The sequence below is a fragment of the Clytia hemisphaerica genome, unplaced genomic scaffold (assembly GCF_902728285.1).
Source record: "Clytia hemisphaerica strain Z4C2 unplaced genomic scaffold, Clytia hemisphaerica genome assembly, whole genome shotgun sequence".
NCBI lineage: Eukaryota > Metazoa > Cnidaria > Hydrozoa > Leptothecata > Clytiidae > Clytia > Clytia hemisphaerica.
Window position 1 is genome coordinate 75,623 of NW_027103900.1, and position 21,739 is coordinate 97,361.

Sequence of the window (21,739 nt, forward strand, 5' to 3'; positions counted from 1 at the left end):
GTAATGTACTACTTAAAAAAAATTATTCATCGTTCTGCATGGTTCCAATCTTGTAGAACATGAGAGAAAGCACGATTTCATGTTAGCATATTGTATCTCATTGTCGAATCAAAACTTTCCATTTGTATTGAGACAGTTTAAACCTCTGTCTGGCTCGGACTCATTTTTTCCTTCACAGCGCGTTTTCTCTCTAATCCGCGCCCTCGGTCGGAAGCCGGTGAGTTTTAACCAATGTTCGTACATTGGTTTCTGGATTGGACCTTTCTTTTCATTCCAGATGAGCCAGTGCAATATGCTAATGTTGTGCTAGATTTTCACAACCCTGTTTAAACTTAAAACCAATATTGTGATTCTCAACAAACTACATGGTTGGGAAATCAAAGATTTACGACTTGAGTTCTAAATAAAGTTTGTGGTTGCACATTACACTACCCTGGTTTATCTTACATTCGTGACCTTGTTATTTATTTGTTTGTTTATGGTCGTGATTAAAGCTTTTCACAACCTTGTTTTCCTCGAATTCTCCATCCTGTTATGTCTGGAAGTAGCTATCAGAATTTACAGATTAACACGACCCTGTTAATTTTGAATTCAACGCCTTGTAAAAATTTGCTTAAAACCTATATAGCGTTTCGGCTGAACCACAAGGCTGTTACGCTTTTCCTTTTCGCTGAAACACCCTAGCTATTCCATGTCTACCTTGAGAAACGATAGAATGCCAATGTCAAATTTGACGTCTTGAAATCTGAAACCTTGATTCCCAGCCTTAATGGGCACAGCCGAGATTTCCGGATGCGGAAGTTCAATTTCACTACCTTGTATTTTTTATTTTTTTCCTGTGTTCTTTAAAGCTGGTCGATATACGTACACAGCTGATGCCTCAACAGAATTCAGTGGCCCTTAGTGCGTGAACCTGAAGGGAAAAAAGGCCTCAATCAGATTTAGTGGCCCGTAGTGCATAAATCCGAAGGGCAAAAAAAAAAGTAAAATAAAAAAAAATGCCACGATCAAATTCAAATTCAATTCAAATCAAGTGCAGTTTGAATGAATCTGAATATGAAGGGACAAAAACAGGCTTTAGACAGATCCACTAAACAAATAATATTGTTTGTGGAGCTGTAAAAGCAAATATAAAAGTTAGTACTTATACTTACTATCTTTCTTCAAATTAAACGATTTTTTAGATTAGGTTGATTTCACGTGAAGCACAGAACTGTGGACACGACTTGACTGCAGATTTTATCTTTTGAGCTACCACCATATTTGATTTTTGATTCGCTGCTTTGTTTTAAAAAAAACTACCCGGATGTGATAGTGAGCTTTGATTTGTTAAGCTTTTCCCAATGTTTTGATCACGTGATCATATTTTGATCACGGACACAGTACGCCCGAATAAAACGCCCATACGCCATTATTTCGCCCCAAAAAATATCTCGCCACATACATACACGGACGACTATCGTAATACACCCTCGCGAGCCAGGGCCGATAAACGATTCTGCGACTTAAAGAGGCCAGTACCGTATAATTGGAGGAATCGTTTAGGGCCCTGGTACTTTAGAAGAGAAAATATCAAGAATCTTGATATTTTTCGACCTTTGGACTCTGGCAGCTTGAGTGTGGGCAATATGTTGCGAAGACAAGTACAGCCGAGCTGCGAGCTCACTCACTCACAAAATGCTGTAAATATGGAGCGGTATCCGTGTCAAAAACATCCAGTTTAGATAACGGTCGGGGGTTTGTAACTGATTGGGTCGGTTTGAAAGGTGATTTGGTCGGTTTACATAGTGATTGGGTCGGTTTAAAAGACGATCGGGTCGGTTTGAAAGGTGATTGGGTCGGTTTAAGAGGTGATCGAGTCGGTTTAAAAGGTGACCGGGTCGGTTTAAAAGGTGATCGGGTCGGTTTTAAAGGTGATCAGTTTAAAGATCGATTGAGTCAGTTTAAGACGCGATTGGGTTAGTTTAAGACGCGATTGGGTCAGTTTTAAAAAGTTGGCCAGTTCAAAAGTCGACTAGGTCAATTTTAAAGTCAATTAGTCAGTTTAAGACATGTTCGGGTCGGTTCAGAAGTCAATCGTAATTTACAAACCAATCGAAAAAATCGCCGGTTTACAGTGCCGGATTTTTCGGGCAATCGGATTACGATTTTTCGGATTTTTGTAAATCTGGTCTGTAGATTTGATGTACAGCCTGGAAAATAGTAAAAAAGACTGAAAGAGAAAGTATTCCAAGGCTGGGGATGTAAACAATGCGAAATCTGAAATCCTTGATCAGATCAGTTGACAGTTGATGGCTTTATACATATTTTTTCTAGATTATGTCTAGATGAAGAAGGACTAGGGAGGCTGAGAAATGTGGCTGCTGGACTGCTTTTGTCTTTCTGACGCTGGAAATGAAACGACTACAAACATAGTATCCTTATTTTCTATAAAATGAGCTATTCTATTCTCATGCATGTGTATGTTTGGTGTTGTTTTGTTTGTAAATGTATATATATTATAGTTCGAGAGCTGTCGGCCTTTTTATTAGGTCATAAGCCTCAGAATTTTAACCATCCTCAACGTGTTCGCCGTATCGAAAACTGTCAAAAAAGTTTTGTCAGATCGAACACTAGCGGTCTCTTTGATCTCCACGAGCCCAAAAAAGAGGTCAAAAAAGGGCTTAAATTTAGGTCATGAGCCTCATGGCTAAAATTTTACAGGTGATTAGTACAACCCTTAAGGACAATGAAAATCGAAAATCTAACCAAAAAATCCGGTTTCTTGACCTGATCAGATGCCCAAAAAAGAGGTCAAAAAAGGGCCTAAATTTAGGTCATGAGCCTCATGGCTGAAATTTTACAGGTGATAAGTACAACCCTTAGGGACAATGAAAATCGAAAATCTAACCAAAAAATCAGGTTCCTTGACCGGGTCAGATGCCCCTGAAGTTGAAAAATTTGAGAATTTTCGGGGGGTCGAAAATGACCCCTTTCTTAGACAAAACTTTCTATAGCGTTTGATCTATTCAATATTTAGCGATGAAATTTGGACAGGTGTCCAGGGTCGTGTTTGATGCTACAATGCTATGGGTGGGTGTGCGGTTGGATCAGATCAAAACTTTAATCAATATTTTTTCACACTTCAAATCTTTTTCTCACACCTGAAATTGTCATTCTGTGATGGGAATGTTTCTGTTTCCCCCATGTAATCCATGACTGTCGATAACTAATCAATATTAATCGATGGATTAGATATCGATTAGAATCTATAATTGATAGCTTATCGCTTTTCAAAATTATTTGAGGCTTGATTAGTATCAATTGCTATAGATCAAATCGATAGTATCGATTTATGATTGATAACACAGGAAAAAAATAAAAAATACAAGGTAGTGAAATTGAACTTCCGCATCCGGAAATCTCGGCTGTGCCCATTAAGGCTGGGAATCAAGGTTTCAGATTTCAAGACGTCAAATTTGACATTGGCATTCTATCGTTTCTCAAGGTAGACATGGAATAGCTAGGGTGTTTCAGCGAAAAGGAAAAGCGTAACAGCCTTGTGGTTCAGCCGAAACGCTATATAGGTTTTAAGCAAATTTTTACAAGGCGTTGAATTCAAAATTAACAGGGTCGTGTTAATCTGTAAATTCTGATAGCTACTTCCAGACATACAGGATGGAGAATTCGAGGAAAACAAGGTTGTGAAAAGCTTTAATCACGACCATAAACAAACAAATAAATAACAAGGTCACGAATGTAAGATAAACCAGGGTAGTGTAATGTGCAACCACAAACTTTATTTAGAACTCAAGTCGTAAATCTTTGATTTCCCAACCATGTAGTTTGTTGAGAATCACAATATTGGTTTTAAGTTTAAACAGGGTTGTGAAAATCTAGCACAACATTAGCATATTGCACTGGCTCATCTGGAATGAAAAGAAAGGTCCAATCCAGAAACCAATGTACGAACATTGGTTAAAACTCACCGGCTTCCGACCGAGGGCGCGGATTAGAGAGAAAACGCGCTGTGAAGGAAAAAATGAGTCCGAGCCAGACAGAGGTTTAAACTGTCTCAATACAAATGGAAAGTTTTGATTCGACAATGAGATACAATATGCTAACATGAAATCGTGCTTTCTCTCATGTTCTACAAGATTGGAACCATGCAGAACGATGAATAATTTTTTTTAAGTAGTACATTACAATTTATGTTCGGATTACTTTGTTTTGAAAATGTTGATCTAGAGCGTTACATTAACATCACATGGTTAACGTACTCATTTTAGTAGGCGCATGATACATGATACACAACATTAGTATATTGCACCGGCTCATCTGGAATGAAAAGAAAGGTCCAATCCAGAAACCAATGTACGAACATTGGTTAAAACTCACCGGCTTCCGACCGAGGGCGCGGATTAAGAGAAAACGCGCTGTGAAGGAAAATATGAGTCCGAGCCGGGCAGAGGTTTAAACTGTCTCAATACAAATGGAAAGTTTTGATTTGATATTGAGATACAATATGCTAATTGAAAAGTGCAAACTAGATCATCATACGTCTTATATCGCAGCCGACCTAATTAAATTATTAGTTTGAATTCTGGTTTTTCACATCGTCAGGTAAGCTGTGGTTTAATGTGGTTATTTTTATTGTGGAGTTTGAATTCGTATACGAAAAGCACTTCTCACCTAAGAATTAGGAAAATTTCATCAAACAAGAAGAACCACTTGGTTTTTATATTTTGCTTAATCTCTTTCTTAGAGTCGAAAACGAGCTTCGCAAAACCCCTAGGGAAATAAAAGAGTTCAGCGACAGATGGGTTTCAACCGGAAACCATTACCCCTTTCAAAAAGTATACGAGTATTGTCCATAAAACTGGGACAGTTCCTTTCCAAGATATTAGTTTCAGTTTGACTTTGTTGTACATATCGTATAAAGCAGGTTTCAATTATAAAGAGGGTCGGCAAGTCGAGAAAAATAACCGTGCTATAAGTATCGCAATAAAATAAAATTGCAACAAAATTACCGTGTTAGGAAAAAACTGCATGGGTGGATGGATCAGTATATAGAAAATGAAATGGAAAATTGAGCAGGAATTTCACATAAATTTCAAACAATAGACGATATCGGCTTAACGAAATTCTCCCCGAATGATTACCCATGATGCATTGCGCAAAAAAATTCAGTAAGTCAATTTTGTCCGTGAATTTTTTTGGCGCAATGCATCATGGGTAATCATTCGGGGAGAATTTCGGAAAGCCGATATCGTCTATTGAAAGTGTCCACATGAAAATGTTTCGTTATCACACGGTAAATAGAAGTTAGTGATAGCAAAACACGAAAAAATTTGGATCGGTATGGACAAAAAAATGAATAATAGAATAGAACAAAATAATTCTGAAAAAATTGAAAAGCTACCAAAAATTAATAAAAAAATAATAAAATATTAAAATATTGGCTATTGAAAATGATTAGGTGAGACACGCAAAGATCACCTCATACTTATAAAACTTTGAAAAAAAAAGTCTATATGTGCAATTTTCAACCAATCAGAACATTTTAATCGACGTTTTTTTTGCAACTTTTGCACATGAATGTATGTATAGGTCTTGTATTGCGAAAATTAGCTTTGAAGCAATCTTCCCGAAATTCGGCAAATTTTATTTTGTGCTTTAAGTGCTGGTCCGTAAGACCAACAATCAATTTAGCCTTAAGGCTTAGTCTTAGTGAAAGATATGTGTCTGATTCTCTGAAATTTTTTAAATTGATATGCTCAAATAATTATTCTGATTTGTTATACGTAAAACCTTAAGCCAATAAAACGAGAGCATCATCTTGTTTACATAAGACGTATAAAAACTTAAGGCAAAACTGGAAAACCGAAATTGAAATGACCCCGATTGACATCTATACAGATAAATTGGTCATCGTCGTAGGGATACATTATGACTTCGCGTATTACATCGAGCAGAGATCCAATGAACACTGTTGCATCGTGAGAAATATTTGGAAACCTTGAATCAATAATCCATCGTTGTCTCGTTCGAATTTTTCCAAACGAATATATTTCGAACAGCCAGTAGAATGTTTCACAAAAATCAGTTCTTTAACCATACCAATTGATCCGTCATTAAATAACAAACAACTGCCTGACTTAACATGTTTCCTGGAACCTGCAAAGTAGCACGATCGAAATGATTGATATATATCACCAGGTCCAAGGCCATCTGCTTCAACACGTCTCCTAAGCATGTCATCAGATAAATGTACGGTATCCAAGGACGATGCTCCGATAAATACAACCAAATCTGAAACGCTTCTACCAGCTAGCCTTGTATTCCAAGCTATTGCCTTTGCTCCATCAAGACTGCTAGAGATCTAAATAGAAAGAAACAATATCAATGCACTTCTTATACAGTTTTCCTAAAATTCCTATAATAAGACATGCTTTAATCGTTGTTGTAAACCTCAGAAACGATTGGGTAAATGGATTCTTTGTGATGGGAATTTGCAAAAAAAATTTCACATAATTTCATGTTCGAAAATTTGTCTTTAAACAGCTTTAAAGGAAAAGTGGTCACTCATAACAAAAACATTTCATACCATATTTACTTCATCGATGAGTTTGAAAGCGAACTTTTGACCTTTGGGTTTCAGCGTCATCAACAGCTCTCTTCGGAGTTCGGCCTTTGAAAATGTGCATTCAATGTTCTTGAAATTTGTTGGAAGATCCTTGTACCTATAGATGTCGTAATACAATGGAATCTCTTTAACTCGAACAGTTAAAGTTAGTTACAGTTAAACCATCTTTAGTTTAAGTTGCTATAAACGTTAAAAACACTTTTCGCCCAAGTTTGCGCCTTTATGAACGTTAGTAAAATAAGTGAAGAGAAAATATTTTAACCTTACTCGATAATCAAATTTAATAAAGTTATCAAACTACCTTTTTACAGCTCTTTCATTTTGAAAACACCAAAAGTTATCACTGGGCCCAAACTTCAATATATCCTCTGCAATATGAATGGAATTGTGTGCGGTGATCACACATTGTTTGGGGTCAACTTGCTCTTCCAGTAGTATGAGTCGCCGCCAACATATATTTTCGAGATGCTGTACTTCCTCCTCACTTAAAGCATCTCGACGGTGGAAGAGAAGTTCGACCATTCTGGCAGTCAGCCAGACAAGGTGAAGCTCATCGTCAGAAACTAGATCGATAAAAACAACTTCAGCCATAGGGAAGGTAAACTTCTGCCACTCTTCAGCCGTCCATGAGTTGTACTTGGCGAGCTTCTTGGGACAGTGACCATCCAACATACCTAGAATCGAAATTTATTAATTTAGAAAACATCTTAGAAATGGTCATCTAAATTTGACAAATACAATAAAAACAAAAATTAAAAATTAAAAAGACTTAAATTTGAAAGTTAGCTTTAGTAATGGCTTTATCAAAACTCGGTTAACTCAAATAATGTCAAAAGAGCAAAATATGTTAATTACCTGAGGTGAATGGAAAGTTATCTACATTTTCTTGCAACTTTGCCATATCGAATTCCGGGTTTTTGAAATATCTGGTGAAGAGTTTTTTACAACAATTCAAAAGAACACAGTGCATTACATCACGAACCATATCGGTGAATGGATTAAAACTATATACATCATAAAGGCTTGCCAATAGAGTCATACCAGTATACCCAGTTTCTTTTGCGCGTTGTTTCTTTCTGGCATACGATTCTGAAAATTCGATTTCTTCCATCACATCGTATTCGTCATTCATTTCCCTCTTGTTCCACGGACTGGTAAAGTGATGGCGATTATTGAGGTAGTATTTGGTTGTGCTGCCTGATACTGACTCGCCTGCAAAAAATAAGGAAAAAAAATCATCTCGTACAGTTGTTTCCGTGAAAGCAAAATAGGTTTCAGGAGTCCTATATTTCTTGATATCACTTTATCAGTAACTAATTTAGTTCCGCTTTTAGCCTGTTAACCATGAATGTTTCAAAGAATTTATAAAAAAATGCCTAATCAACAAAGAATCTGAAAGAATCTCATTTTCCAGCAACTTATTCATATCTCAACAACAAAACAACATACTATTTTTGATACTGTCTTTATTTCTCAGAAGTTATTAATAAGTGCTGACGTTAGCATAAGAAAATTTGAAAATTGAAAAGTTTATTGTGACATAGCAAAAATGAGTGGATGGGAGGTGTTCTAAAAGGCCTGTAATGGGGTCACAAGGCCTGACAAGCGAATTTGAGGCTAAACGTAGTGTATTTACATAGTGTAGGTTAAGATAGCTGAAACCTAACAAGCGACCCAATTTTTCCAATTTCCCAATTTGATAGAAGCATTGAAATCCAGTTTCTCAGACTTAAAGTTCGCCATTTATAAAGTAAAAGGTGACTTGAAATTTGGGCTGGAAATAGGCTCATTCCATACAAATTGAAGATTTGGAAACTTCCCATGTTAGTAAACTAAAAAAAAAGCTATTGGTCTTCACGTAACGTCAATAAGAAAACTAGCACAAGGCTAAATGTGATAATCATCGCCACAACAAGCAAGTTGGTACATACCTTTGCATTTATCTGTTCTACAACCAAAGGTACCCTTCTTAGAAAATTTTCCGATCTGGCATTGTGCTGGGTAGTCTCCAGTCCAACAGATAAGAATGCATCTAATTCTACACTTCCCCTTTTTCAATGGAGACTCTGGCACATCAATTGGATAATCTACTTCGATGCCTGTGAAAATTGAGAAGTTTAATAAGAGTAACTGTATTCAATGAGATTTCAATATTAAATCTATCCATCTTTTTATGTATCAGATGAAAACTTTGGGTGTCAGTAGCCAAACCTATTTCCAACATACTCAAAGAATTTATGTTTTCACTAAGAAATTCATTATTTACCTAATATTGCAGTAATAATACTTTTCAAAAAAAAAAGTTTATATTACACCTCGATACACAATGGCAAATGATGCAAGTAACTTACAGCTCTTTTGAATATCAAAACATCTTACAATCAGGTGGGCAAGTACTAAGATCTCAGACATATAAGGACTAAAAGGTTTTTGAAAAGAGCCTCTACCACATTTTAGATTTCTTCAAAGGAGAAAAGTTTGATTTTTTGAAAAAGTACAAAAAAATAACCAATAAAATTCATGAAATAATAAAAATCTCTAATTTTAGTATAAGTGTACTAGAACAGCTAGAAAACATCTCAAATGTTATGTTAAAAACATTTTGGAGATTTTCTGACATATCATTATGTCACAAAATGTCATGATATCTGAGATTTAAGTAGTGATCCTCGCTGTTATCTTAGCAAAGTTACCTACCATTAATGAACAGTTCTTCAAGTTCAGTAACAAGAGGATCAAGGAACGGATCGAGTGCACTAGGCTGTTTATTTGGCAACTTGTGTTCTGGTACAAAACTGGAAACAAAAACATTTTCGTCAAGACAGCGCTTCTCTTTTTCCATATTGGCAACGGTAAGTTCGATTGAGCCTAAAAGAAACAGAAAATCAATCAATCTCTTGTGATTCATATCAATTAGTTAATTACCCTTGAGGTTTAAGTTAATTAAATTAATTTAGGCCAAAATTAATCCATGCAATTTCTTTCCTCAAATAAGTGCTACTGTAGACCTTAAACAATGTCTTTTGGCTTGTCGATCTTTGTGATTTTTATTATATCCTAATCCAGAATGCATAAAATTTTGTAGTTGTATTTGTGACCTGAACAGAAAATGAAAAAAAGCTACTTTCTTTTGCTCAACAAAAAAATAAGCAAAAAATGAATTTAGAAAAAAAAGACATCGTAAAGATCACGGAAAGATTGATACTGGATAATTGTGGAGACAAATAAACATGAAAAAGATTATAGTTCTTTAGCCCTAAAATTCTGCACATGGTATTGCATATCAAATTAAGAAATTTTTGGCCAAGCAAAGCAAAATTAATTGGCTTATTCTTAGTAACCCTTGGCAATGAAAATAACACCTGTTGACATTCCTTAAAAGCACAAAACAGCCTTTCAAAATCAGCCTTTACAAACTGAAAGATATTAGATAATATAATTCAATTGAGTTTCCAGATCTAAAAAAAATTGGCTTTTCAAATTGATGTTGACTTACCAGAACCATACGAGATTCCCCTTCCAAATTTAGGTTGCCAGCCATCCCAATGTCCAATTAGACCAATATTCCTTGGGTCACCTTGAACAAAATTTACATCAATAAACTCTTTATTGTTGCAGTGTTTGCAAGTGAATTCAAAACGTGTTTGATCATTTGGAATGGCCAAAGATACCAAATCATTATATCTGCGACATTCTCGACACTTATGGGGCAGTGGCCAGGTAGCTTCAGGATCCCAAAACCATTGTAGATCTTTGAATTTTGAGCCATGCCAAATCTCACTCATTGGCCAAGTTGGTCCTCTTTTGCCTAGCCATTGTTCCCGGTATTTCCAATGTCCCAGTAATAATGATGACATTGAAACTGAAGAAAACCACTTTTTCATTTTGTCCCCCAAAGACAAATAATATCGGTCGATCTCAGGAAGCCTGTCACAATCAGGGCAGGATGTTTTGTCATCACATGCATACCAGTATTGAGGATGATCTTTGCTGAAACATATCTTGTGGTGTGTGGGAGCAGACAGCAGACCAAGTTGTTTCAAAACTGACGATGCACTGGCAGAACTTGTTGGCCATTCCCTTTTCACGTCCACAGATTCTAGTTTTATCAGCTCACCAACATAGCTTAGTAATTCGTTTGTTTGATTTGTGGATGCATTCATCTCAGAGGCCAAGGACAAGGTTCTAATCAAATGTGACAAGACAAACTCTTCCCTAAAAGATGAAATGAATGGTCTGAATAAGATTAAACCAAATAATCAAGAAGAATCATTGGTATTCCTAAAAGGTAAGGTAGCCCCAATTGGGCTACTTATTGGGGTAGCCATTTAATTTACAGACCAGAATTAAATAACCGAAAATTTGTGGAGGAAAGTCATCTGCTAAGCCAAGGGTTATCAATCTGAAACATATTTCAATTAATATTGCATGATGCAAAAAATATTCAAAGATATTACCTGTGGTCATATTTCTATTTCTATTTGGTTGAGTTGCAGGAGGCTTTAGAGGCCTATTCTCGCAACTATAGATGCTTACTAATGAGCTCCCGTCAGCACCTTGAACTGACTACCCAATTCCCCTCACATGGCATGGGTTGACCCGGGCAAAGGAACGTTCACTTGCCAAGTGAACTGCCGTGAGTGGGAATCGAACCCTGGCCGCATGCACAGAAGCCAAGGTCGGCTACCACTACACTACGGCACAATGATGTACGAAATAAAGCTTTGTGACGTAATCAAATTGTAAACTGACAGCTTTTAATATCAAATATCAAAGACTTAATAAAAATAAAATAATTATAATAATAATAAATAAAATAAAAGGACATACTATTTCGCGACATCCTTAATTTTACAGAACAGAACATTGTTCTGTGTTTTTCAGAAATTTTATTCTGGTCTGTATTTTTTTCAAGTAACAGAAGAAGGAAGACAACATGGCGCCTGACCATGATAAAAAAATAGTAGATTTCAGTACCTTTGGGAAAATGACTATTGCGACTAAAGTTTTATAGCAATCTTAAATCTGATTTTTGTAAATGATCAATCAAAGGTTTTTGTATCATTTTATCATGAGCTCAAGCATCAGTTTGTAAAATTTAGGGTAGAAAGGGGTACCCTAATAAGTAGCCCGATTGGGGAACCCTACCTTTTAGGAACACCCCAGAATCATGAATCTCAAACATTGTACTCAATTATCAATTTTGTTGAAATTGATTGCTTTACTACACCTATCAACCCTTAGCGATGCAGTCAGCCTTTTAAGGGACTGGTTTTGAATTTACAAGAAACATTTCTTCTTCACACGCAGCATTTTTAGGCTACAACTAAACACAACCAAACAAATTCCCACTAGAACTCCAGAGTAGAGGGCATACAGTATTTCAGAATTATGGAAATCGACTCTTTTTTATTCAGAATTTCCGGAATCGGGCAAAATTCTTTTGGTATTTTGAAATGCTGAAATTGTTTCGGTATCAGAAATCAATGAATTATTGCTTTGGAATTTCGGTATTATAAAATTTTTATCCCCCTTTTTCGGAATTCATACATGAAAAATCAAATTTGATGAAAAATTAAAGTCAAAATGAGGAAAAATAACCAAAAAAGTCGGTATTGGAATTACAAGTATTTTTTTACGGAATTTTGGAAATTTTAGCAAACATTTTCCTGACTCTCTGGAGTGGAGTGAAAACTTTTTTTTAGCATTCAAATAACTTAACTACCTTAAGTGGATAAAATTTAGCGGGGATTTAATTTGGCGAATTGGAACTTTTGTCACATTGAAATGGGTGAAAATTACTCAAAAATATGCTAAAAAGTTGTGATTTTTCACATAATTCCCTTTTTGTTAAATTTGGCGGGGATTTAATTTGGCGAATTACCGAATCTGGAAATTTTGGCGAGGATTTAATTTGGCGAATTTTGGCAAAATTCGCCAAATTTGCCAAATTTAATCCCCGCCAAAATTTCCAGATTCGGTAATTCGCCAAATTAAATCCCCGCCAAATTTATCCACTTAAGGTATATCAACGTTACTTCATCGCTTCATGCAAAGGTATCTTACATTTTTTTTCACAAGAGCCTTCCTACACTTGATACTGTTGTTGAGAAGAATTTTTCTTGTATTTTCATTACCAGTCACCTCAAAAGTGGTAAGGTAAGGGTTTATAGGTGCATAAGGACAAAGAGCCGCATTAACCTCCATTTTACTGTATGCTCTTATACACATTTCACTGATTATACACATTTCACTGAAAAGAACCATTAGAATTTTACCTACTTTCTGGAAACTTACTTGTCAAATGCATTGTCTACATCAATTCTTTGCTCATCCTGTTGATGTCCATCTTCTTCTAGCTGTTGTTGTTCAAACTCGTTATGAGTTACAGGATTTTCAAGCTCTTGAGGATCTCCATCTTGACTTGATTGGTCTGATTGATCTTGAATTGATAGGTCTGATTCATCTTGAATTGATAGGTCTGATTCATCTTGACTTGATTGGTCTGATTCATCTTGACTTGATTGGTCTGATTCATCTTGACTTGATTGGTCTGGTTGATCTCGAGTTGATTGGTTTGATTCATCTTCACATGATTGGTTTGGTGATTCGTCTCCGGAGACACATGGTTCAGAGCTGAGACTGAACTCAGCATATTGCTTCCTATGTCTTAATTCTGTTCGTATACTGACAGCTCTGTCCTCGCATCCTGGACATGGACAGTGTATGTGTGGGTTGGTTGGAATGCATCCACAATAACAAAAGGCAACACGTTTCCACTTTAGTTTGGGCTCCATTCAAATTATATTGTATTACATCTAAAAGAGGGATAAAAAGTTGCCAAAACTTAATTTTCCATCAGAGCTTAACTCCCAAGGAGCCAGGAAGAACTACATGGTCTTTTAAACTCTATAAGTTAGAAGTTAGGTTGTGAGAAAACTATAAACTAAAAAGAAAGCTTCCAAAACAGGAAGTCTTCAACTCAAGGAAACAAAAAAATAGACCTTTTTTCAAAGAGGACGTCCTGTTGAATAATTATTTAGTCCAGCCATAGAAACAATGATAGTGTACTGTATTATGCATATTGTAATAATTATGCATGGTTTTATCATTGTTTTTCTGCTGGACTACATAATTATTCTACATGGTGGCCTCTTTGAAAAAAGGTCTATTGGACAAAAAGCTTCCAGAGTGTTACTTTATATACGTGTTCAGGGTTGGGGGATTGGTACTAAAATCTAAGACATTTGAATATACTAATACTAAAAGGGTTTTAGAGAATTTTTTACACACAACCACCTGATTTCAGAGAAGTGGTACCGTAAGTTGGTCTAATATCGACTAATTCTGACACCCTTCTTTAGAAAAGAGAATAATATGAAAGCTTGAATCACTGATTGAAAAAGGATTATTCCTCTCTGACCACTAAGCAAAGAAAAACAGTTTAAACCTTTCTATAAATTTCAGTTCTTTTAAAAAGGGTGTCGGAATTAGAGGAGGGGTGTCGGAATTAGAGGAGGGGTGTCGGAATTAGAGGAGGGGTGTCAATATAGACCAAGTTACCGTACCCATGTACTTAAAATTTTAAGAGACATTTAGAGACAGAGACCCCCAAATTTTGATCTTTTCAGGACAAATTTTGTCTAAAAATGATAATAATCACTAATTTTAGTAGCAATTTACTAAAAAAATTCTCACATTTTAGTCTAGATACCACCTTTTTGGTATTTTAGTACCCTATACCTATGCCTAATCTTTTTTCATTTGAATTTTCTCACTCCAATGCAGCGACTTCACTTTTTTTCAAGGAAAAAGCTTCTTTACAGTATAGACCTAACTGTTCATACAAAAATTACGGGAAACGCATATTTGGACTTTGTACCCTATGCTGCACTCAAGCACTTAAGCCAAAGTCCCGCAAAGGCAGGACAAAAATCAGTTTTTTGAAGTTTGCAAAAAAACGCCACATAGAAGATCTTTCAAATTCAGTACCTTAAAGGAAGAAATTTTGGCGGAAAGAAAATTTGGCGGATTTGGCGGATTTGACTGAAATCCGCCAAATTAAGTTCCCGCGAAAATTTCTTTTTTCTGCCATCCGTCAAATTAAATTCCCGCCAAATTAAACATTTTGAAAATATGATATCTTTTAATGTGTTTTTGCAATTTTTTTTGCTGTTTTGACGCAATTTTAAGGTTAAATTTTTAAGCGACCGCCAAATTAAATTCCCGCCAAAGTAGTTTTTTCGTCCATCCGCCAAATTAAATTCCCTCTGAAAAAACTTTTTTGGCCATCCGCCAAATTAAATTCCCGCCAAAATTTCTTCCTTTAAGGTATGTGAATAGAGCAGTAAAAAATACAACTTTTCTATTTTTCCTTTTTTTTGCAAAAGTTCTAGGAATGAAAATAAAGGGATAATGATAATTGAATACTATCCATTGATGACCCACGGCACTATCGTAAAGCTAGAATCGCTTCGCATACTCTTCGCTTGAGAAAATGATTGGCAGATTGAAGTTTGTCACCCGCGCAGGAGTTCGCGGAGCGTTCTCGGCTCAATCCTCGGACCGCGCTAAAAATGGTAGACTGAGCTGTGATAGATCATTTCGATGGAAGTTGTTGGAATGTTTACAAGGCTCTTGACAGAAAATTGTTTGTTTTATTGTCAATGATGACAGTGCGGTTATTAATTTTGTTAGATCTGACAAATTGATGTTTGTAAGTGCACTTTATAGTTTTGATTCCCATTGAAGAATCATATTCTGGTCATAGTTTGCACCCCGCCCCCTTTTTAATAGGGGGGGATGCCAACTTTCTGGAGGGCCTTTGTAGGGGGGGGGGGTACCGAGATCTGCCGAAAAAACTAGGGGGGATGGGAATCTAGGGGGGGATCAAATAAAAAAGGGGGGGGACCTGAAGAACTTTCAACAGAACACACACATTTTAGATTAGATTTTAAAATGATCAAGATTAATGAAAAACGCTAGTTATATTCTGTCATTGTTGGCTCGTGACTATAATACTTCATACTCTTTCTTGTTGATAATTTTGCTGGTAGGTGGGAAAGCGAGTTTCCTTCGAAACGGATTTTCTGTAAAAAAAAAGGGGGGGATAAGATTTCATTACAAAAGGGGGGGATGGGTATATAGGGGGGATGAAATAAACCTAGGGGGGTTCATACCCCTCTGCAAACTATGCTGGTTTTCATGTTATTAGATGCTGCTTTAGAGCTTTAGGTCCACACTGCTTTAATCCTCGTTAATCCTGGGTCGGAGAGGATTAAAATTTGGCCAATTTAATCGGTATTTAATCCAAATTCAAGCCTATTTTTTTTCTCCAACAACCAACGGTTCTGCGTTAAACGGCGCTAATTGAGATTTAATCGAAAGCTAATCGTAATCGGTTGCTAATCCACTTTTGAACAACCCGGGCCCCCATGACGCCATGTCACTAACTTATACTTACTTACTTTTGATACTTTTGAATACTAAACATAATAATGTCCTAGATTTTAGTACTGACCCTCCCTCTGACGTGTTAGCTAATTTATGAAAATTGGATAGTAGATCTGAATATTAAAACTGACTTCTTGTCTTGAAGACCTTTGTGAAACTTTGTGTGGTGGTGAATGGAATCAAGCCTCGATATGTTCCTTGTCTGAGAGTATTAATTAGATAAAAATATCCACAAAGCTCTTCACCTACCCTTGGGATGTAACCATTCCAATTTCTTAACACATAAACTCCAAACTTTTACATATTTCAACACTTTTTACCCTTTTTTTCGTTTGACATCTTTTTACCACCTACAACCGCCAAAAATCAAGTTTTCAAGTCGCCATTTTCGAATAATTTCCTTGGCTGCGTCGTCCACGGGTTTCGTCGTTTCATTTGTTTGGGATATAATCAAAGAAGTTTGACCACGCATAGTAAAAGTAAATTAAAAATTGGCGCGGTTTGGTGCTCCACCACAGAATCGATGTTTTTTTTTCGCGCAAAATTTTTAAGTCAAAAAACAATCTGCGGGCAAGTGTTTTGAAATACAAAAAAGGCGAAATAGTGCCTAAACCTCGTGCCTTTTATTGGAAGAAGGTCGATCCTGTAATCCAGATTGAAAGAATTTGAAACGAAATCAGATGCAGTTGTAAAATTTGAACTTGAGCATTTCACAAGTAAGTAGATATTTACCTTGAATTTTACTATCACAATACATAAAAAGTATTGAAAAAACTGCATGAAATTTGTGGTGTAGAAAATATGACCATTTTTACAAGTTTATCAGCACTCATCATTTGGCATATGCATGCATGTTGAATAGGTAATTAACTTTTGCCATGAGATTATTCCAATTCATGTACCAAGTCCAAGATTTTACACTGTACCAGTGAACAGACTTAATTTTCTGAAATATCACAACATCAATTCTAGTGTAAACCACAAAATTTTGATTTCTAGGATTTTAAAGGATCACATTATTCAACATTATTTATCTCATCAGACCACGCACGAAGTTTTTCATCTACAACAACAATGTCTGGAGATTGGTTTCAAAATGTCAATGGGGAACTACGTGCCAAATTTCAAGGTTTATACATATTATACATTACTTTAAAGTTGCTTTGGTTTTTTGTTGAAACTGAATGTTAAGAGTTCTTCTGTCTCACAATTGGATTTGCTGATCCTTTTCTATTTCTATTTGGTTGAGTTCGCAGGAGGCCTCCAGGCTCCAGCACCTTGAACTGACTACCCAATTCCCCTCACATGGCATGGCGGGTTGAACCGCTGTGTGAGTGTGAGTGGGAATCAAACCTCAGTGTCGCCTGTACAAAAATTGGTGTAAAATTATTATTGTCTTATTAAAAGGTAGGAAAATTGTTTTTTGACTAGTTAGACTATAGTGTATAGTTCTGTATATTGCTTCTGAAACCTGTTCTTGATGTTGATTGTTTTCTTTCTTTGATTCAGAGCATCAAATTTCAGAGAAAAACTTGATCGAAACACTTTGCTTGCACGATAACCGTATTGAACTACTCAAAATGATGAATTTCACCGTCAGGCAGATACTGCTTTTTGAGCAGTTGCGAAATCGAATTGTTGGGGATTGTAAAATCAACACTCAACAGCAACAGCTTACCCCTTCAACTCAAAGATTCCAGAGAGGAAGAAAGAACTTACTGTAAGTAACCAGGTTTTGTATTTTAATACCTGACAGGGCAGGGGGGGTTGGTAGTAAAATCTCTACACGGTGTGACGAAAAATTAAAAAAAAAATTTTACTGCTAAGGGTAGTTAAAATACTAATAAGGGTCGTATAAATGTGCTAAATTTTGAAAAAATTTTACTACCTGGGTAGTAAAAACTGGTAAAATTAGCAAATTTCAGTTATTTTTGTAATTCTTTAATTTTTTGGATGACTTTTCTGAAAAAAATTTTATAATTTGAAAAAATTTTCTGTTGGAAAGTTGTTTGCTGCAAACAAAAATTTCTCAAAATTTTTTGTCAATATAAAAAGACTTTAATTCTAAGACATCAAAACATTAATTTTTGCACTAGGTAAGTGAAAAATGTGTCACAGAAATAATAATTTTTTAGCTTTTTTTGTAAAATCAGTCCGAAAAGCAACCAAAAAATAGGTGGTCTCTATGAAAAATTGTCCCAAAAACTTTTACTACCAGGGTAAAATACCTCTTCCAAGTGTCTGGGTGGTGGTATGTAAAAATTCGTAAAAATCCCTTTACTACTCATATATGTCTGAGATTTTACTACCGACCCCCCCCCCCTGGACAGGGGTTAAAAGCATTGAGTTTCAAGCCCGAAGGGCTATAGGCAAAACTGTATCCCTTTTCAGGCAAGAGAAATTAAAGCCACTTATTTCCCATCCAAAACGCGCATATAATCCGCTGTAGTCATGACGACGGATTGTATCTGGCGGTTCCTTTGTTTTGGAATACTACATTTTTTGAAATCTAGCGATAGATTCTAGATTTTAGTTTAAAAATGACCTTACAACCAATTCTTTTTTCAGACAACGAGAGCTTCGAGAAGCTGCTGCAAATAGATGGCCATTGGAGTCCACTCCGCCAAAATTTGACTCGGATAAATCCAAAGATGAGCTGACAAACTTTGTGCAAAAGATTGCCAAAAAGCAAACGTTTTCGGATATGGGTGAAAATGCTATTCGTAAAAAGCTGGTTGGGATCTTTCAACAAAGGCGACGTGTTAAAAGACCATCTCAACTCAATTATGTAAGTCAAACTCTGATCTACTTTCAAATTTCTTAATTCAACCTCCTCGAAACAAAGTGTTTAAACCAGTGTTTTGATTGTTCAAATGTACTCCAACCACACTTGATGGACTTTTGCATAATTTCTACAATGAAATTTATCCTTGTTATCATCAAAGAGGGAAATTTGAGTAAATTTTCTTTTCTGTTACTTTTGCAAGCATTGCGGAGGGCTCTGCCCGCGAAATATTGTGTACCTAAAATAGTCTTTATCTGTCTGTGGAGATAAAAGTGGGAGGGAGAGATAGAGAGAGTGAGAGCAATCTGTATGCGAAGCAGGCCCAGGGGAAAAACCATAAGAGTGGGGAAGCTGAAGACTCAAAGAGGTAGAGGTAGAACAGGAAATATCTTCACATTAAGGCTGTAGTTTACACCAATCTGTTTCGTTCTTTTCACAGGAGTCAGCCACTGCTCAAAAGAAGCCAAGAGGGCAGGTAAGATCTCATCTTCAACTAGTGTCTGATGACTGCTTTGATTTTTGGGTAGAACAGGAAATATCTTTCTATTAAAAGGCTATAATTTTTATGATGTACTATTTTATGATTCTTGGAGATTTTTTGCAGATTTTCTCTTTTTTATCAGATTCTTTAATGACTTAGACAATTATATTTTTATTTTGGGATCTACTTGTTGTTTTAGGAAGAAAAAGTGGCAAATCAAAATAATGCGTTTGTTTTGGCAGAAGACACGCAAATGGTTAGTGCGCTTAAAGAATTAAAAATACCAAATTTGAGTAATGTTTTCTAAAGTCTTTCCCTATTAAAAATTTTCCTTTCATAATAATTTGCATTTTTTCTATCAGTCCGAAGCAACTCAAGATTCGCCAGTTATGAGGCTACCATCACCAATTATCAATAGGACTTCCTCAACTGTAAGACATTCAAACTGATTAATTAATTTTATCTTATTTAATCAAGGTTTTTTAAGCTACCTTAAAGGAAGAAATTTTGGCGGAAAGAAAATTTGGCGGATTTGGCGGATTTGACTGAAATCCGCCAAATTAAGTTCCCGCCAATATTTCTTTTTTTCGCCATCCGCCAAATTAAATTCCCGCCAAATTAAACATTTTGAAAATATGATCTCTTTTAAGGTGTTTTTGCAATTTTTTCGCTGTTTTGACGCCATCTAAGGTTAAATTTTTAAGCGACCGCCAAATTAAATTCCCGCTAAATTTAGTTTTTTCGTCCATCCGCCAAATTAAATTCCCTCTGAAAAAAACTTTTTTGGCCTTCCGCCAAATTAAATTCCCGCCAAAATTTCTTCCTTTAAGGTAATAGTTTTTTGATATTATTAATATACGATTTTAATAATAATTTTTAATAATTATTAAACAATTTTTTTGTCATTTCTTTTGCCTTAGTTCTGTATTAGCTCATTTCAAACCATGCCTATTAGGTTTCAAACAGTAAGGAAGTATCCCTGGAGAGTTTTTATTTTATTTTAGGCAAATTCAAAAGTGGTAGTGGCAAACACCTTGGTGGAGGAAGACAGTCAAGAAACCCAGTCATTGCATGAAGATGATGAAGAGATTCCTCTTACAGGTAATTTCAAGAAAAAGTTAAATAATTCTCCACTAAAATGTCTTGTTTCCTGTGAACACCTTTTTCACATAGCTGAAATGGGTGCTGAATAGATTATTGATGAAGTAAAAGGCTTTGAAAATACTGGCGTTTGGTCATAGTTCATTTGGATTTTGAAAAAATAAAAATGTTTCTTGAATTTTGGATAAAATTTTGGCAATGTTTTGCTATCATTGGGCTGAATTCGTCATGTATTTCAAATTTAGATTTTCAAAATGCAAATGAAGGGTTTTGCCAGAATTTAATTTGCATTCTAGCCCAAAGTGGATTTCATCCCTTAGAGGGGTTATATTATAAATCAAACACTCCAAATAATTTAACGCTTTTTTTGTTTAGATGACGAAACTATGGCGGATAGACCAATAAAAAACTATTCATTATCAGGTATGAGTGCTTCTTTTTGAGTAGCCAATGGCCATCCTATTCTGCCAAATTTTCAAACGGCCGCTTTGACACAAGACACGTGTTCGATGTCACGCTAGATAATTCCTATTATTTTTATGTTTGGTTCTAAGTATATTGTTTTTTTTTCTTTCTGGAAGTGCTCCTCATCTAAGACATTATGATATACAGGATATTGGGCTTATTTGACGAGATTTGACAACTAAGCCTAACGGAAATTTTACCAGTCTAGTCTGATGTCTGTTTTTTTCTACAGAATTGACGGACGAGGACAAGTTCAAAACAAGTAAGGTGTTCCTTAGGCATTTGAAGGTGTTCACAATGAACAAGCTGACTCTTCAAAATACGGCAAAGCGGGTAGGTTATACGAGTATGAATCCTATCAAAAGCACCGTCCGGGAAATGGCCGTGGAATTGGCAAAGTTTATTATCACAAACAATTTTGTTGCAGTTATAGACATCCCGGTGGATGATAAGGATAATGTTGTTATATATCGAGATGGAAAGTAATTAAATACTTTCGTTTTTTCTGACTCTTTTTTACTCTTGATCGTTCAATGAAATATCTTATTTGCTGAGTACCCAACTTTAATTTAATTAGCCTTGAGCACTGGTGTGTTTAATTCTTTTTATACTAATTTTATCCTTAAGAGGAAATTTTTTACACGTGTAAGTTTACTGGTATAAACAAAGAAAAGTTTTTAATCGAAAAATGAAAAAAATAATGATAGTGATTGCTTCGAAAGTTACAGATATTTTATTATAGTACATTTTAATATCTACCCTGTAAGTTGACAAGTATTGTATTTTTAAAGTCATGTCTTTTGTAATATTTTGGGCTTGTTATTAGGTA

The 21,739-nt window shown here is 35.6% G+C and overlaps 2 protein-coding genes across 3 annotated transcripts; one reads left to right on the plus strand and one right to left on the minus strand.

Annotated features, from left to right (window-relative positions):
• Positions 1-5,941: 5,941 nt before the first annotated feature.
• Positions 5,942-13,829, minus strand: LOC136808760 (uncharacterized). The gene is made up of 8 exons (XM_067065297.1): positions 12,923-13,829; positions 10,122-10,840; positions 9,323-9,493; positions 8,557-8,724; positions 7,481-7,837; positions 6,927-7,299; positions 6,587-6,722; positions 5,942-6,361 (listed from the first exon to the last, which is right to left on the minus strand). The coding sequence occupies exons 1-8, from the start codon at positions 13,420-13,422 to the stop codon at positions 5,942-5,944; spliced, it is 2,844 nt and encodes a 947-aa protein (XP_066921398.1). The 5' UTR covers positions 13,423-13,829.
• Positions 13,830-16,478: 2,649 nt separating this feature from the next.
• On the plus strand, positions 16,479-21,694 carry LOC136808781 (uncharacterized). 2 transcript variants are annotated; one of them, XM_067065319.1, is made up of 10 exons: positions 16,479-16,794; positions 17,078-17,207; positions 17,588-17,798; positions 18,647-18,866; positions 19,303-19,338; positions 19,544-19,600; positions 19,707-19,775; positions 20,349-20,445; positions 20,821-20,868; positions 21,143-21,694. In XM_067065319.1, exons 2-10 carry the CDS (start codon positions 17,153-17,155, stop codon positions 21,394-21,396), a joined length of 1,047 nt encoding a protein of 348 aa, XP_066921420.1. In that variant the 5' UTR covers positions 16,479-16,794; positions 17,078-17,152; the 3' UTR covers positions 21,397-21,694. The 2 variants fall into 2 exon arrangements, with proteins under 2 accessions (XP_066921420.1, XP_066921421.1); XM_067065320.1 differs by having other exon boundaries at positions 16,479-17,207.
• The last annotated feature ends 45 nt before the right edge of the window (positions 21,695-21,739 follow it).

Excerpts from the sequence above, each read along its gene's own strand:
- LOC136808781 (XM_067065320.1), top strand. The coding sequence starts at position 17,153 with ATGTCTGGAGATTGGTTTCAAAATGTCAATGGGGAACTACGTGCCAAA. Across the intron at positions 17,799-18,646 it reads AGAGGAAGAAAGAACTTACT|ACAACGAGAGCTTCGAGAAG; the intron begins GTAAGTAACCAG and ends TTCTTTTTTCAG. Across the intron at positions 20,446-20,820 it reads TGAAGAGATTCCTCTTACAG|ATGACGAAACTATGGCGGAT; the intron begins GTAATTTCAAGA and ends TTTTTTGTTTAG.
- LOC136808760 (XM_067065297.1), bottom strand. The coding sequence starts at position 13,422 with ATGGAGCCCAAACTAAAGTGGAAACGTGTTGCCTTTTGTTATTGTGGA. Across the intron at positions 7,300-7,480 it reads TAACTTTCCATTCACCTCAG|GTATGTTGGATGGTCACTGT; the intron begins GTAATTAACATA and ends TTTCGATTCTAG. Across the intron at positions 6,362-6,586 it reads TCATCGATGAAGTAAATATG|ATCTCTAGCAGTCTTGATGG; the intron begins GTATGAAATGTT and ends CTTTCTATTTAG.